Source organism: Kogia breviceps, chromosome 9 (assembly GCF_026419965.1).
Source record: "Kogia breviceps isolate mKogBre1 chromosome 9, mKogBre1 haplotype 1, whole genome shotgun sequence".
NCBI lineage: Eukaryota > Metazoa > Chordata > Mammalia > Artiodactyla > Physeteridae > Kogia > Kogia breviceps.
In genome coordinates, this window is record NC_081318.1 from 14733510 (window position 1) to 14751310 (window position 17801).

General features: G+C 42.1%; 1 protein-coding gene and 1 non-coding gene across 3 annotated transcripts in view; both read left to right on the top strand.

Annotated features, from left to right (window-relative positions):
- The window catches only part of ZC3HAV1 (zinc finger CCCH-type containing, antiviral 1), a 62814-nt gene extending 48063 nt beyond the window's left edge, over positions 1-14751 (top strand). For both annotated transcript variants that reach the window (XM_067042055.1, XM_059074887.2), the window contains 5 exons: positions 1038-1140; positions 3862-3955; positions 4785-4915; positions 5291-5421; positions 13154-14751. In XM_067042055.1, coding sequence (XP_066898156.1) covers positions 1038-1140; positions 3862-3955; positions 4785-4915; positions 5291-5421; positions 13154-13416 — 722 coding nt within the window. In that variant the 3' untranslated portion in view covers positions 13417-14751. The remainder of the gene's footprint in view (positions 1-1037; positions 1141-3861; positions 3956-4784; positions 4916-5290; positions 5422-13153) is intronic.
- On the top strand, positions 9685-9791 carry LOC131763139 (U6 spliceosomal RNA). The gene has a single exon (XR_009337537.1). It is a non-coding gene; the product is annotated as a U6 spliceosomal RNA (small nuclear RNA).
- Positions 14752-17801: the final 3050 nt, after the last annotated feature.

Here is a 17801-nt window from a genome sequence, read left to right on the forward strand (position 1 = left end):
CCCGCGTGCCTAGAGTCTGTGCTCCACAACAGAAGAAGCCACCGCAAGGAGAATCCTGCACACGGCAACAAAGGGAAGCCCCTGCTCGCCACAACTAGAGAAAGCCCTCGCTCAGCAACAAAGACCCAACACAGCCAAAACTAACGAACTAAATAAATAAAATTTTTTAAAAAATGGATATACCATGGTTTGTTTAGCCATTAACCTGTTGATGGGTATTTGGGTTGTTTTCACTTTTTGGTTCTTGTAATAATGCTACTAGGAACATTGAAACTCAAGTTCTCGTGTGGATGTAGCTTTTCATTTCTCTTGGGTAAATACTAAGGAGTGGGATTGTTGGATTGCATAGGCAGTGCATGTTTAACTTTATAAGGAACTACCAAATTGTTTTCTAAAGTGGTTGCACCATTTTATACTTTCACTAGCAATGTACGATGATTTACTTTTTTTTTTTTAACATCTTTATTGGAGTATAAGTGTTTTACAATAGTGTGCTAGTTTCTCCTTTACAACAAAGTGAATCAGTTATACATATACATATGTTCCCATATCTCTTCCCTCTTGCATCACCCTCCCTCCCACCCTCCCTAGATGATTTACTTTTTAAAGAACTCACGCTGGCTGCAGCTTAGACTTAGGTATGCAACATGCGTGAATTGAAAATGACATTTCACATTTGAGGTAGGAAAAAACTTCTAAGATATAGCTACCACATTCCAACCCATAATCATTGATGCCTGTCATGGGTGATGACTTGTAATCTGGCTGCCCTAGCTCTCTTTACCACCTGACTTTGATTTAAAGATTAGATTAATTCAGGAATGCTCATTTACCTCTTTGTTTTCTGGGTCTTGTACTAAGGGCAGTGAAGAATACAAGTTTTTATCGTGAGTAATTTCCATCCCAAAGGATTTTCTCGATTCATACATGTACAGTTGAGTCATGAATATTTGCTGTGTTACTAGCCTCTGAAAAATAACAATAAATCATTTCCTAGGACTGATTCTTGATTTGTGTTTTCTTTTTCCTGTCTAAAGGGATGATTCAGACAAACATAGCTTCCAAGACCCAAAAGGATATCGTCAGAAGGCCGACATTTGTGTCTTACTGGGATATGGGGCAGGTGAAACGTGGACAAGAGTGAGTGTCTGGAATCTGCCCGCTGGCACACGCTTTGAGATGTTAACATGCTGATCTCATTGAGTCACTCATGAATCTGGACCCTGTTTTCTGAAATGTTCCTGCTCACATAGCACTGCAATTTTCTTTTGCTTTAACAATGAGTGGGGTACTTGCTAAGCGGTACCGCGTGACTGAAAGAACTCTGGAGCGGCAAGTCTGTCTTTCCCTCCAATTCCCAGGGGACCTTGGGCAGCTCTCTTACTCTTTGCTCAGCTTCTTCAGCTGTGAACGGCTGGTTGTTCCTAGGAAAGAATCATCAAATGCACAATTACTGGGTTTTTGTTTTGCTGTGGGTTCTTCTGGGTATCTTTAGTTTTGTTACGTGGATTTATAAGGGGTGGGAGGCTGAGAAAGAAATGGAGAGAAAAAAGGGATGTGGTAGCTGCCTGAGTAAAGGCTTTGGGGAAAGATAAAGTTGATGAAAGGGGATTTGTAAAGGAAATTTTGCTGCGGTGCGACTCCTCTTGTCTGCTCATGAAACTCAGTCAAACCTACATTGCTTGGGCTTCCCTGGTGGCGCAGTGGTTGAGAGTCCGCCTGCCGATGCAGGAGACGCGGGTTCGTGCCCTGGTCCGGGAAGATCCCACGTGCCGCGGAGCAACTGAGCCCGTGAGCCATGGCCACTAGGCCTGCGCGTCCGGAGCCTGTGCTCCGCAACGGGAGAGGCCACAACAGTGAGAGGCCCACATACTGCAAAAAAAAAAAAAAAAAACAAAAACCTACATTGCTCATGAACGTTTTTTGGAGTTGGATTTTTTTTTTTCCCCCTGGGTGATGAGTGATTATGTAAAACAGACGTCAAGGCAGGTGTGAAGTCGGTGTTCTAATTAGGTCCTTTTGGTTGTAAGAATTAAGGTATTCCATGGAAACGGGAAGTTACTAAAGGGATAAACGTGGTATAGTAGGGAAAACGACGTTTTGCAAGAGGCCAAGGCTGGGGACCTGAGCTCTCCGAGGGCCTTAGGACCGGGAGTTGGGTCCAGTGCTGCTTTAGGGCCTGAGCAGCCTGGGGTCACAGATCTTTGCCTGTGACCAGGTTAACGGCCCGACTCTGGAGCTACATGTCTAGGCTCCGATTCTGCCTGCTGCTTATCAGTTGTGTGGATTTGGACAAACTAATCACTCTGCATCCCCCCATCTGTAACATGGGCTTGATCCTAGTACATTTGTCAAGTAAATCTTAGCTGCTTGTCTTCTGATTCTGTTCCCCTGCTAAGAGACTCAGCAACCTTCTCTATATCTATGTGCATATCTATCTTTGTATCTCCTAAGACTTTTCTCTGGCTGATGCTTGACAATTTTAACCTCATTATTCCAATCTTTATATCCCTTCAGCTGTACCTTCTGCTGCTACTACCCAGTTTTCTCTGAATTTCTTAATTCAAACTCCCAAGAATTAGAATCGGATCAGCCTAGCCAGCTAAAGTTCCCTCCAGTTCTTTTTTTTTTTTTTTTTTTTTGCTGTACGCGGGCCTCTCACTGCTGTGGCCTCTCCCGTTGCGGAGCACAGGCTCTGGACGCGCAGGCTCAGTGGCCACGGCTCACGGGCCCAGTCGCTCCGTGGCATGTGGGATCTTCCCGGACCGGGGCACGAACCCGTATCCCCTGCATCGGCAGGCGGACTCTCAACCACTGTGCCACCAGGGAAGCCCCCCTCCAGTTCTTTTAACATTCACATGAATAAAGTAAAAATATCGCAGGGTTGAGAGGCGTCAAGTACACTCCCACCTGTCTCCCCTAGTATAATCCTCCACCTCTTCCCTCCCCTCCACAAATAGCAGCTCCTCAAAGCTCTTGAAATATTCTGTATGATGAATGGTACATAGTGATACTAAATAGTCAGCTAAGTGAGTGAGTGAATAAAATGAATTGAGAAAACCGTTCGTGGGCGGCTGTGGAGAGAACCAGCTTGAATCCTGCTGTCATGAGCCCAGAGGGGACACACTGCTTTAGGACAGACTGAGGGCTGTGAGTATTATTCTGAACAGCCCGAAGAGAAATGAACTGTAGCGTTGTCGATGAGCGCCTTACACCGTATTAATTGAATTTGTTCTGCACTCTACTAGTATAGTATGGAAATCGGAGCTTAAAATATAAATTGGGGCCAATTTCTCCCATTCCAAAAGAATCTTCATTTTACAGAAGGGGGTCTTTAAAGAGTTATTTTCCTTAAAGCATTTTTAAAAATTTAATTTTCTCATTATGGAAAATTTCAAACTTAAAATTGTACAATAAATCCCTATGTGTTGTACATGTGAGTAGGGAACACTCACGTGTGTGGTTACTCTGAAATACAGTTCATCCAGGAAAGGCAGGATTCTTTTCCCTGTACCCCTATTTTAGTGTTTATCACTTGACAAAGAAGCTGTAAGACACTTACTTAATGCTAACACATTAGGACCTTTGAAGGTTAAGCAGAAATGTAAAAAAGAGTCAAGGCTTTTACATTTTAAATCAATGGGAAAATAACAATTTACCAAATTATGAATGATTACCACCTTTTTTAAAAGCATGATTACTGATATGTGTGCACCGGGAATATGCAGGGATGTAGTCCAAAGAAGATTCAAAGGGGAAGTTTTCCGAGGAACCTCACCTTAGTTGAAGTTAAGCACAGAAAGTGATTTGGGCACATGAAACAGGGAGCCAGGTGAATTTCTTTTTCTGTCTTGTTTGCAGCCAGCAGCAGGTGAGGACCCAACCAGATCCTTTCATCTCGGTATTTCGTCCTCAACAGGTGGACACGTGCGTCTCATCCTCGAATGGCTATGAGGTACTTGGTTTTTACTTTTTAGTGGGTGAATTGTTTAAAGACGGGACAAAGTACTTTGCTACAAATGTGTGTATTTGAATGAATTAATGAGTGAAGGAGTGAGTGAATCGCTTCTGCAAAACCCTTGAATCAAGATTCAGAGGCTGACATCTGAATGGTGATTGTGTCATGTGCCACTTTCCCAGAGAACAAGTCTTCTACAGGGCATGTCATTGTTTCCGGAGTCCAGGCAGGCACACACGATCTCCTTGGGATAGATCCTCACAACAAACCTGTAAAATAGGTATTCGATTCCCTACCTTACAGACGAGAAAACTGGAACTCACAGTAAAAGCGACTTGTCGTTAGTTGGAGTTAACGAACAAGTTTCTGTGGGAGTTGAAGCGTGCCTTACCTCATCACCTCGCCTGGTTGGGGCGAGACTCTTCCTGGATCATTTAGCCTCCACATCAGACTCCAGCTTTGGGTGCAGGCAGCCCTGCTTGGGCTCCTTGGGTACCTCCAATGCCTCTGCCCCTGCACTGGCTTTAGGCAGGGAACTCACCAGGTCATTGGACTAAGTCACACACCTGGGGATGGGGTGGGGACGCTCCGTTTGCCTTCAGGCATCATGCTCTGTTAGCCTCAAGTCAGCCTGAACCGACGGGCTCCATGCCATCTAGTTCATCACTGGAATGGACTGCCAGATGTGGAAAGCCTAAGCCAGCTTATCCCATCTGCTGTCAGAGGCCTGGCAAGGATTCTTCATGGCACAGGCAGCCATACCTATGGACATATCATGCCTTAAATGTTTCCTGTTTCACACTCATATATTTTTAAATTTTTTTAGTTGCTTGAGATCAATCATGACTGTCTGGAATATACCAAAGTGAGTGCGTATTTTAAAGCTTCCATGAAAAATTTCAAGATTGAAAAGATAAGGAAGATCCAGAACGAAAAGCTCTTGAAGGCTTTTGAAAGGTTGGTGGCCACATTATCAGGCGTCTTGACAGAAAGTTTGAAAGGATTAGTGGAGATCTCTCTTTTAAGATTTATATTCACTGGTTCATTTTAGTAGTCAACAGTTTCTGCGATCTCTACTTGTGCTTTCATTGTGTCCACTCAAGCTTCTCTCTTTCAGCTTTAGCTTTACAATTAAATGCTTTCATGTGTCTTATCATTTAAAAGTTTTCATATATTTATTTTTTTACAGCTGTTGCCTTAATGTTAGTAGCTCCATTCTGAAAGCTAGCAGAATAAAATTTTAAGATGATTAGACTTTCGTTGGGATTAATGTTATTAACTGGAGTGGATGAGGAATATTCCTGATACTAAGTCTCATATTTCCTATATTAGGAAGAAAAAGGAGATGAAGACAAAGGAGCAAATCCTATTTTGTGCAGTGAGACGCACCCATGTAGAGTCTATTTGTGCGAATAATTTTGACTGGGTCTTACATGGAAATGGTAACACCAAATATGGAAAAGGTTTGTATGGGATAGAGAAGCCGAACTAGTAGAACCATAGCTCAGGCTCTACACATGCTCCTATTATGAGGTATATGTGATTATTTTGTATTAGCCAGCACATCCAGGCGTTTACAGTCATGGAGAGAAAATAAGCTCATGTTAACCTGAAATGTCCAAATTAGAGTGGGAAATTGCCGTGGGACTTGATTACTGCACCTTAGCCCTGCTTCCCTCCTGTCTTTTGTGTTTGGCGGGAACGGCAGGGTGGGGAAACCAAGGCATCTCATACATCTTGCAAGGTACTCCCCCTTGTTGATGATTTTGTCTACCGTTGCTCCTCAGTTCTGGCCATGGCTCTTCCTGACGTATGCCCATCCCACCGCCACTGCTAGCTTCTAATCAAAGATGGGAGATGAGGCCTCTCCCATCTCAGGCCACACTGGTGGTCACACAAAATCTTTTCAGCTCTTTCCTTATTGTTCTTCAGTTCCTTCATGCAACTCAAAACCCAAAGAATCACTCATCCTTTTTTCTTTCTTTAAAAAAGTTTTTTGGGGGGCTTCCCTGGTGGTGCAGTGGTTGAGAGTCCGCCTGCCGATGCGGGGGACACGGGTTTGTGCCCCCGTCCGGGAAGATCCCACGTGCCGCGGGGCGGCTGGGCCCGTGAGCCATGGCCGCTGAGCCTGCGCGTCTGGAGCCTGTGCTCCGCAGTGGGAGAGGCCACAACAGTGAGAGGCCCGCGTACTGCGAACAAAAAAAAAAATTTTTTTTTGGCTGCTTTGGGTCTTCATTGCTGCACGCAGGCTTTCTCTAGTTGCAGCGAGCGGGGGCTACTCTTTGTTGCGGTGCACGGGCTTCTCATTGTGGTGGCTTCTCTTGTTGCGGAGCACGGCCTCTAGGTGCGCAGGCTTCAATGGTGGCAGCATGTGGGCTCAGTAGTTGTGGCTCGCGGGCTTAGTTGCTCCTCGGCATGTGGGATCTTCCTGGACCAGGGATCGAACCTGTGTCGCCTGCACTGGCAGGCAGATTCTTAACTGTTGCGCCCCCAGGCAAGTCCAAGAATCACTCATCTTAAGGGAACAAGTAATAGTTTATCACATTTTCAAAGGGGGCTCAACTCATATACCTAAGATTAAATTCAACCCCTCCCCGCGAAAAGCAAGAAGCCAATCAGTCAGTGAATAAATATTTTTGAGTGCCTTCTATGTGCTATATGCTGGGGACACAGTGGTGAACAAGTTAGACATGCTCCCCCCCACACCATTATATGACAATATAATTTAATGATTGCAAATGTTCAGCTGCTGTAGATGAAAAGAACAGGCCCTGTGGACACCTGAACAGGTTGGAGAGGTATTCCCCAAAACTGGTGGGGTTCACCAGCCTCAAAGAGTCAGGAATAATTGGTCCAAGACATGGCCACACAATAGACTTGACCCCAGGGCATGGGAAGCTAATAAAGGGTTTTAAGCTGGGGAATGACTAGATGAGCATTTCTTAAGTTTAAACACATCACTAAAACCTACTGAGAAATGTTTGGAGAAAGCAGAGTAACCATCTTGAGTGAAATATAACATGTGTGACATTTAAACCCATCAGTTTCTCATGAGTCTCTTATGTCAGAAGTCAAACAAATATTTCTCCTAGAAAATGGAAATACGGTGTGTGTAATATATACATGTTCCCAGGTCTTGGCCATAACTGGCTCTGATAGTGACATTCTTGGATGCTTAGTTTGTTTCTCCTCTTTTATGAACAGAAGAGTGCTGAAATGCTCTGAAGTGTATTTGGATGACTTGACAGTGTTACTCACTGGCTGTCATTCTTCCTTTAATTTGGTGAAAGGGGAGAGTTGTTCGTGGCCAAGTATACGCCTTTGTGTAGCATGGACGCAAGAGGCGAGGATGGCGCCAGCAGTTCTCACGGACATGCAGGGTGTTCCTCAAGGAACTTTCCCCATGCCACCCTCCCTTGGGAAGGTCAGGGAGGGATCCTTCTCCTTGGCCTGTCTCCTGTTACATGGAATTAGGAGGTGTTTTTGTTCTGTTCGTGTTTATTTTTAATGTTGGCTTTCCAGTTCTGTCTCCCATGATGCTGTTAATGTGGTCTAGATAGACTGGTATGAACACCACTGGGCCCGTAATCTTAAAAAGATCAGGCAGTTATCTTAACAGAGGCCAAGGGACAGATCTCAAAGAGATGGCTACTCTCTGAGGGGAAAAAAAAGAACCCCTGTTGCATGCGTGAAACCCCTCTGGATAGGCTGTTGTCTGTGTAATTTATACATGACTATGTGAAGAGGTGGTAAGACGTGCCTGGAAGGATAGAAGGGCTCTGGGTTACAGCTTGATAAACTGGAGTTGGAAACCAGGCATGTAACAGGACGTAGAGGAGAAGAGTGGAAGGCAGGTGAGTAAACGAGTTCCTACAGGCTGCACCGTGGCCCAGAACTGATCAGACTGGATTGAGGAGAAGAACGGCAGCAGTTAGGTGAAAGCCACCCACCTTAACAGCAGAGGAGATTATAAAAACTCAGATTTGGATAAAAAGCAGAAGCAAAGTGAAATTAGAAAAAGAAGCACTTGTTTGGGGGGTGGCTAAGCAAGGAAGGACCTGTCCTGGTACCAGCTGGATTCAAGACACTGGACGGGACATGTATAAGGTCAGGGAACATGTTTAGGATCCAGGGTGCAAGATTCTGCAACCCAGGTACCTCAAGATGCCAAATGGTTAGAAAGAAGGAAACAAAAATGTCAAGATAATCTGAGTGTCTATGTAGAAAACTCCAGAGTCTCCAGGGCATTGGAATGTTGGTGTTCTACCAGGGAGTGCACCACACATTCCTCTGCTCCTGGACTCCCCTGCCACTGACCACCCTCTGGACCCAGACCCAAGGTCCCTGAAAGACTGAGTCAGAGCCAAGTTGGCCCTTTTTTGACTCTCAACTGGGAGAGGGTTCCTTCTGGTCTTATTCAGAGTTCTTTCTAGTTAACAAAGTCTGCTTTTTTTTTTTTTTTTTTTTTTTTTTTTTTGTGGTACGCGGGCCTCTCACTGCCGCGGCCTGTCTCGTTGCGGAGCACAGGCTCCAGACGCTCAGGCTCAGCGGCCACGGCTCACGGGCCCAGCCGCTCCACGGCATGTGGGATCTTCCCGGACCGGGGCACGAACCCGCGTCCCCTGCATCGGCAGGCGGACCCCCAACCACTGCGCCACCAGGGAAGCCCAGTCTGCCATTTTTTGCAATGTATTTCTAGATCCTATTTTGTTAATCAAAAGCTGACCATAATTATTTCTCCTTATATATTCCTTCCAAGATTCTAATTCTCTTTGAGACAAAGTATGTGTCTGGCTAAATGAAGGATAGTTGTGTATAAAGAATTGGAGGGAAAAAAGCATAATATTTTTGACAGTCTTATCCCATTATATCAGTTATACTGAATGAATGAAAAAAATGAATCAAAGTAGACTCTAGAAAATCAGCACATTGTGAAGTCTAAGTGTGATCTCTAGGACAAACAGAAGCTAGCTAGGGAAAAAAATAAAAGTTGAGAGAAGAGTGTTTATGAAGACAAGAGATTGACAAAGGCCAGGGAGGCTGTGGACAGCACAGCACAGCACACTTAAGGTGTGGTGAGAGTGACGAAAGATGAGGTTGTAGCCGTAGGTTGGGGTCAGATCCCGAAAGACTTTGCAAGCCATGCTGAAGGGATGATGGATTTTATCCTGAGGACAACTGCAAACCACCAATGCTTTAGGAAAGAAGTGACGTGTCCCTGGCTACAGTGTGAAGAGAGGATGGGCAGGACCAGGATTGCAGGTGGAGAGAGCAATTAGGAGGTTGTTTCAGGAGTCCTGGCCAGAAATGAGGGTGGCCTACAACCACGCAGTGGCAGAAGGCGGGAAGAGGATGTTGGGTTTCCAAAGATCTCTTCCTTGAAAGGGGTATTTGCAACAAGACAGAGTCTAGGTCTTAGGAGAGTAGGTTAAAAGCTTGGGTCTTTGGTTTGGATCATTTAAGCTTATTCCAGGTTATATAAACATGATTTAAAAACAACTGATGAGGGGCTTCCCTGGTGGCGCAGTGGTTGAGAGTCCGCCTGCCGATGCAGGGGTCACGGGTTCGTGCCCCGGTCCGGGAAGATCCCACATGCCGCGGAGCGGCTGGGCCTGTGAGCCATGGCCGCTGAGCCTGTGCGTCCGGAGCCTGTGCTCCGCAACGGGAGAGGCCGCAACAGTGAGAGGCCCGCGTACCGCAAAAAAAAAAAAAAAAAACCTGATGCTGTGCTCGCTTCAGCAGCACATATAGTAAAATTGGGATGATACAGAGAAGATGAGCATGGTGCCTGCTCAAGGATGACACGCAAATTCTTGAAGCGTTCCATAAAAAAAGAACAAAAAGGAGAAAAGAAAGCCGGATGCTTTCTTTTAAAAATCAGTTATTTAGGGTGATGGTTACTCTTTTCTCAATGGAGAATGATAAAAATATCCTCCAAAGATCTATAATGCCTGTATAAAGAGTCATTCTTCATTCAGTTGTCAATGATAAACAGAAATAATCATATTAGCACTCAGACTTTCTTAGAAGATAGAAAAAATTTAATTGAACAACTGTAAAAAAAACTCAGTGCCATTAAGACATATGTGCAGCTATCCCTGAATGTCGAAAATAGGTTTTGTGGTTAATTCCAGTTGCTTTAAGTCAAATCTGTTTTTACCAGTAATTCCATACTATTTACTTTACACTTTTTACATGCATAACTGGAATTCACTTATCTGTAAATGTTAGCATTCTGGAATGTCACTCAGGGTCTGAAAGAGTGAACAACTCTATAAGTAGCCCATGTTGTCATGAAATTCCTGCACCAAAGATCATGTATGTTTATCCTTGGGAGCTCCCCAGAATCCATTTAGTCCTATGCCAATAACAGTGTCTTTTTTCTCAGCCCAGCAAGTGTGTGGAGTGGGAATAAAGAGGTACTAGAGGCAGGCAGCGAGAAGAAAGTTAATAGCTTTTAAGTGGAGAAGGAGGAAAAGTGATCTGCAAGGCACAAACACAATTTTTTTTTTTCTCATGCTGGAGTTATTAGTATAGGAGAAAACAGCTAGGGGGAGATTGAGAATTTGTACCTATTTTACTGACTATTATTCCTCTTTTTTTAAGTAGCTATTTAAATTCCTTTGCTTATTTTTTAAATGTATGATCTGCCTATTTCTTACTGGTTTATAGGGGCTTCTTGTATATTCTGTATATGAATCTTTTATCAGATATGTATTGCAAATATTAATATTCCCCCCCCCCAAAAAAAAAAAAGAAAACAGCTCTATCCACCTTAGTAACTCAACAGGGCATCCCTCTGTTATAACACCATGTCAGAATTAATATCTGCATCTGAGGTAGTAGTAAAATAAAGGGTAAAATGAGTTTGTTCTGTTTTTTTTTAAATCAGAGAGGTGTGTATGCTTTAGAAAGATTGCATTCCAGAACAGCTTGAATTGTTTAGAAGTTCTAGAAATTGACATACGAGGAATTGCTCTTTGTAGACACTTAAGAAATGAAGTATGACTGTCCTGTGATGAAAAGAGATGGGTAGTGCATACAGAATATGTAGTGGGGGTCCATCACAGTGAGAAATAATACAAATAAAGAGGGCACAGCCTCTAGTCCTAGTTTGCTTGCGGAGGCTATAACAGAGCAGTACAGAATGCAGCTGAAGGAGCGTCTTTGGCACAGAGAGGAGTGGGTGGCACAATAGAAATGTGGTGGGTTGACTTTTGTTCGTATCCCTGGTCATTTTCCAAGTACCTATTGGCTCACTGCATAAGACTGTAAAAAGATCTTGATGGACTTACTAGTTCTTGAATTTAAGCTTGTTTTGGTCACACATCCGTAAGAAAAAGACAATACAACAGGGGAAAAATAAGATGAAAAAGCAGTTCAGAGAAAAAAAAGATGAAAAAGCAGTTCATATATTGGCATATATGAAATATGCCAATAAGCATATGAAAAGATGCTCAATATACTAGTATTCAGAAAATGCATATTAAAATCAGATATTTTTGCCCAGTATATATTGACAAAAATTAAAAGGATAGATAATATCCAATGTTGGCAAGGATGTGGAAAAACATGATTTTATTATTGGTGGTAACATTTTTAGTTAGAGGGCAATCTGTGATATCAAACTTTAATATGCTTATATCCTATGACTCAGCCACTATAGTTTTGCGGTCTGTTCTACAGAAATATTTATATGGGTTCTCAAAGGTATATTTACTAGGATATTTCAGCATTTATTTAGAAGTGTTACTGGTAATAGACAAAAAAATGTGAAACCAACCTACATTTTCATCAGTTAATTTCTGGAGTAATTAAATTAAATTATGCATTCTTACAGTGGAATCCTATACAGCCATTAAAAAGAATGGGTTGGGGTTAGATGTACTGACATAGCAAGATTTCTTGGACTAAAGTGGGAAAAAAAGTTGTAGAACAGTTCATATAGCATGATCCCATTTAGGAGCAAACATAAAACTTATCAGAGTTTATGTACATATATGTATGTAAATACATAGAAACAAGTGTGAGAGTATTCCCACCAGGCCATTAACTGTGTTTGGGAAGGAGAGTGGGAGTGTAAATGGTAGGTCAGTATAGCCGGACTTTTAGTTTTTTTTTTTTTTTTTTTTTTGTGGTACGCAGGCCTCTCACTGTTGTGGCCTCTCCCGTTGTGGAGCACAGGCTCTGGACACACAGGCTGAGCAACCATGGCTCACAGGCCCAGCCGCTCCACGGCATGTGGGATCCTCCCGGACCGGGGCACGAACCCGTGTCCCCTGCATTGGCAGGCGGACTCTCAACCACTGCGCCACCAGGGAAGCCCAGACTTTTTGTTTTTAATTCTAAATATAGCTGAACATCATTTACCCAGAATGGCCTGTATCTGACTTATTCAGGATAAGCAATATTTCTGGAATTCAAACATCTTAATTATGAAAAAAAATCAATAATAACACGAAGCAAAATAAAAGAAAAATGTATTAAACATGTGTCGTCGTAAATACAGCAAATTCATTTTACTTATCAATTTTTGCATAGAAAATCAGAATTTGCAATATATACTCCTTTCCTTTAAAGGACAGAAAAACACTGGGCAATAATAAAAATAAAAACAGGAAATTTTAATTTGTCAGGAACTGGTTGTTGATCTGCTGAGTTTGGAAACATCAGTGATTATCAGAGGTTGTTTTAGAATTGAGGACGATGGATGAACTGTCCGAAGAGCTCTGCCAGGGTCAGTTGTTTGCTCGTGCTACATCTCGTCTCCCTTTCCCTTTTTCCAGAACCTTCCCATAGTAGTAAATGACTTTTCCTCCTTAGAATGTACACAATATAATACTCTGTTGGAGTATCTTTGGTTTATCAGTTACAGTTCAACTTGCCTTGCATGAATTGAGCCACTGTGATACCAGCAGTTGCTCATTGTATCCGGTGGCTTAACACCATAGCTGTGAATCCAGCAGAGTAGCAAATGTTTCTGTTATTTCAGTAGGGTTATACACTGTATTCAAGTTTACTTGCATAACGAACATTTTTTTTAAGTACAAAGGAAAGTTATAAGTATCAGTAAGGTATTGCTGACATATATACTTGGTCAATGCCTATCATGTGATTATGTGTAAATAATCTTATAAACTATATACCTTCTTTTATAATAATTCTTAACCTTTTTCTTTTTCTGATTATTTCTAGGAAACTACTTCACAAAAGATGCCATCAATTCCCATAAAAATTGCCTGTGTGATCCCAAAAACATTGTTATGTTTGTAGCCCGAGTCCTGGTTGGAGATTTTATTGAAGGACATATGGGTTACATGAGCCCTCCTCTGCGGTATGACAGCTGTGTGGATACAAGGTTGAATCCCTCTGTTTTTGTCATCTTTCAGAAAGACCAGATTTACCCAGAATATGTGATTGAATATACCGAAACAGACAAAGCCTGTGTGATTAGTTAGAAATGATGGTTACAGCATCGTAAAGGATGCCATAACCCTTCTGTTCACTTATAGAACCAGACTGCCCCAGATGATAGTTAAACTTACATTTCCTCTCCTATAAATGCCTTCGATCAGTGGTTCCCAAACTTTGCTGCACATTGGAATCATCTGGGAAGCTCTAAAAAATTCCACTGTCCAGATTTCACCCCATTCCAACTAAATCACTTTTTCTGGGGATGAGAGCCAGGAAGAGGATTGAAACGTGTCATAAAGTTTGGGAATCACTGCCTTAGATGTAAGTGGTAAAGACTCACTTGTAAAACTTCTGTAACTGCAGCAAACTTTCTCTTCCAACTACTTTTAGTTCATTGCATGACATGGTTTTGTTTTCGTTAAATTGAAAGAAAATTCATTTGGGAAATTTGAGAGAAATCTAAAAATACCTATTGAAATAAGGACATAAGACAGTACAAGCAAATCTTGGATGGAAGATTGTGAAAAGTTGGCGGAAAATTCTTAGGGATACACTGGGGGAAAAAAATGTAAGGGCAATTTAAATGCTAGCACGGACATAACTGCAGTACTATACCTTTTCTTCATGGTGAAACTGATTTGGGGGCATGCGTTTCTTTATCTCTACGTTTATTTAGGACATTCCATCCAGGTTGACGCTTTCTGAAATTCAACTTAAAAAGCTGCTAAGTGGGGCTCAGAGAGAAGCAACCAACTGGAGTTAACTGCCCATTTGGGCTCTGTGAAATTAGGGCAAAGTAGACATTTATATTCTAAGATCACAGAGAAGGCTTTTTTCAGGTCAGACTTTCATGAAGTGTTGGTTGGTATTTTGGGGGGACTGAGTTGCAGCAACCAGATTCACACAAGCACCACTGAGAAATCTGAGTGCTGTTGTCGTCGTTCGCTGTGGCAGTTGAGGCTCATCAAGAAATTAGGAGCAGGGCCATCTGCTGAAGGATGGGCCCCTAAGGAGGTGAGATGAGTTTGCTAGGGAGACAGAATCAGAATGAAGGGAACAATGCCCCAAACAAGCCTCGCACCTGCTAGGGGCTGCTTCTTCTAAATATGACGGATTGTGTGGAATTGCAGCACAGTCAGTTTTTAGAGCAGCTGAGGTGCCTGGACCAAGAGTTCCTTTCTTCTCATGAATCAGGGTTTTCCTTCCAATTTTCGTTTTCAACATTGCATACGAGTTGCCAACGTTTCCTGTTATAGTTCCTTCCAGCAGGTATGTTATAAAAATTAATTAGCTGGGCTTCCCTGGTGGCGCAGTGGTTGAGAGTCCGCCTGCCGATGCAGGGGACGCGGGTTCGTGCCCCGGTCCGGGAAGATCCCGTTAAAAAAAAAAAAAAAAAAAAAAAAAAAAAAAATTAATTAGCATTAGAGTTGATTTTATATTAGATTTTAGATCAGTGCAGAGACCTCTACAGCTCCTTGGCTTTGAAGGGCTCCAACAGTAACAAATGCATAAGATATGTTTTAGGGTAGGGTTATTTTTTGAGAAGCCTGCCAAAATATCTTCATTCACTTATTTTTTTCATGGTAGCTTCTGTTTTGGAGTTTTCACTTCCTGATCTTGACCCTCACATTGTAGAGATGCTGTTTATCCAATTGTATCCGACTGCCCATTGGACATCTTTAGTTGGATCTTTCACAGCCATCTCTAATTCAGCATGTCCACAACTGAGCTCTCCATCTGCTTATCTCAAACAAATGAGTTTTTCCCCCAGAAAAACATCTGCTCAAGCAGAAATCCAGAAGTCATCCTTTCTTTCCCTCCCCCTGCACATCTAAGCAGTTCCCATGTTTTCCTCTTTAAATACCTCTTTGTCGCCTTTTAAGTTGTTCTTTGCTTAGCAGCAAGAATTTAAAACTTTTTACTTTCAAAACACAAATCTGATCATGCCTTTAGAATACAGTTCAAAATCATCATCATGGCTCCACAGGCTCTCTCCCTTCCCTATCCTCTCATTTATTTTCTTTCACAGTCACCCTGGCTTTCTTTCGGTTCTTTGATGCCCCTTTTAACCTAGCTCGGTGGTTCGCACCCAGCACTCCTGCCTTTTTTTTTTTTTTTTTTTTTTAATGACAAATACTTTGTAATATCCTTTTCATTATTCTCAAAATGCAATTCAGTGGTAATATACTCTACCTATAAACGATTTTAGAAGGAAATTTAAAATTAAATAAACTTAATATCAACATAAAAGGGAATGAAAGGTACATAACTTGGGCACAACTATACTACAAGACCTCATTAAGTAGTCAGACGTTTACATCTACTTATAAAGAATAAATTTGAACTTAAAAGAAGGTAGGAGATCGGAAGCTATTCTGCATAAAGAAGTATGGGAGAATAAAAAAGCAGGGATATGAGTGGACATTGGAATAAAAACTAGTGATACAGTAACTTATCTGCATGTGATAATACTTATTTCTATAAGAGAAAGAACGAAACCACCTTAACTGAAATGAAGATACTATGCAAGAAAATCTAGAGATTTCCCTGGTGGGCCAGTGGTTAGGACTCCATGCTTCCAATGCAGGGGGCAGTAGTTCGATCTCTGGTTGGGGAACTAAGATCCCACATGCTGTGTGGTGCAGACAAAAAAATTTAAAAGTTAAAAAAATAGAATAAAATAAACTTAAAAAAAGAGAAAATCTACAGATTGTCGAAATGGAGAAAATGAGGAAATAACTATATTCTTGCAGGCGAGCTGTAGGTCATACACGAATGTCTAGTGAGACATTCAAAATTCGTATAGCATGCAGAGTAATTACTTATTGTGAGGAGCTGTCCAATGTATTGCGATATATTCAGCATACTTGGCTCTCACATACTAAATGCCAGTAGCGCCCTCTCCCCCACTGCCATTATGGTGGCAACCACAAACCCTATCGGATCTATTCACCTTTTTCAGAGCAATTGGTAACATCCCGTTTGCTGTCCCGAGATGATTCAGATACTACAATCTACATGAATTTCTTAAGAAATCAATTTACTGCCCTATTATAATGGAGAGACAGAAGGAAAGAAGTTTGTAATAAAGATAAAATGAATATCAATGTGTAAATGCTCCAGCATGACCACGCTATACGACATCATGAAATAGATATCTACTTCTACTTATAGTGAACAGGTTTGGATTTAAGAGTCGATCAGAGGCTGTTTCCTGTAAAGAAGTACAGAAGAAGGAAAGGTCATTAGTATGGGTGACACCAGAATGAAAACCAGTATTAGGGTAAGTCATAACAGACCATATACCTTCTCTGTATGTGGTAAGGGAAAGAGCGAAATTACGTTAATGGAAATAAGGATAATAGGACAAGACAAATTACAGATTGTCTAAGAGGAAAAAAGGAATTATATTTTCTCAGGCGAGCTGTAAGTCCTACATAAATGTCCAGCAGGACATTAGAAAGTCGTATAGGGTACCGAATAATTCTTCTTTGTGTGGGACTAACCCACACACTGCAGGGCATCTGTTTTCCCTAGCTACATCCACTCAATGCCAGTAAAAGTCCGCAATTATTGTGAAGCCAACAATCCCATCAATTTCCAAAATACCACAGCGAGAACCACTCACTTAGTTAACACCTAGCATCTTTAGATTAGCTTACTAACCTCCATAAGGGGTCCTTCTATAGATTAAATTGGATGCTTGCCTCCCGCATCTCTGGTTTTTAAAACACTTCGCGCCTTGCTTTGTTCATTTTAAGCATCTATCCCACCTGGAGTTGTCTGCTTTCCGCATTAGAATGTGAGCTCCGTGAGAGCCGAGTCAACCTGTCTCGTTCACTGTGCCACCCCAGATACCTAGCTGACTGCTTGATATGCTGATACATTGGATAAATTTTGTTGAATAAAGTAAGCTCAGCTTCTTATAATTCAGTAGTCGTATTCCTTCTTGTTCTTCTCCAAGCTGCATTTGAGATTATCTAATAAAAGGAAATAAATATTAATTTCGGCTCTGCTGCTTTCATTTGCTCTGTTTCCAGGTATCTCCGAAAAGATAATTGCAGACACCAGTTTATTCAATGGGGGATAGAGGATGTGTGTTGCCCCTTCCAGCTTCATCATTCCAGGACTCAATGACCAAGGAGCCTTTAGCACACTGCCAGGGGAAGGTGGGGTGGCTGTGATGCAGAAGCCTGCAGTGGGTTGGCACATCTTTTGTCTGGGGGCTGAGACAGGGAGACGCTGGAAACTGCTGACGCACCTTAGGGGTGGGAACAGGGCCAGGCTGAGGTACAGAAGTTTAAAAATATAAACGATCTTCAGCAGGATTGTCCTATCAGTCACTCCTTCAAAAGCCCTCCTCCACTCTTTTTTTAAAAAGAATAAATTTATTTATTTATTTATATTTATTTTTGGCTGCGTTGGGTCT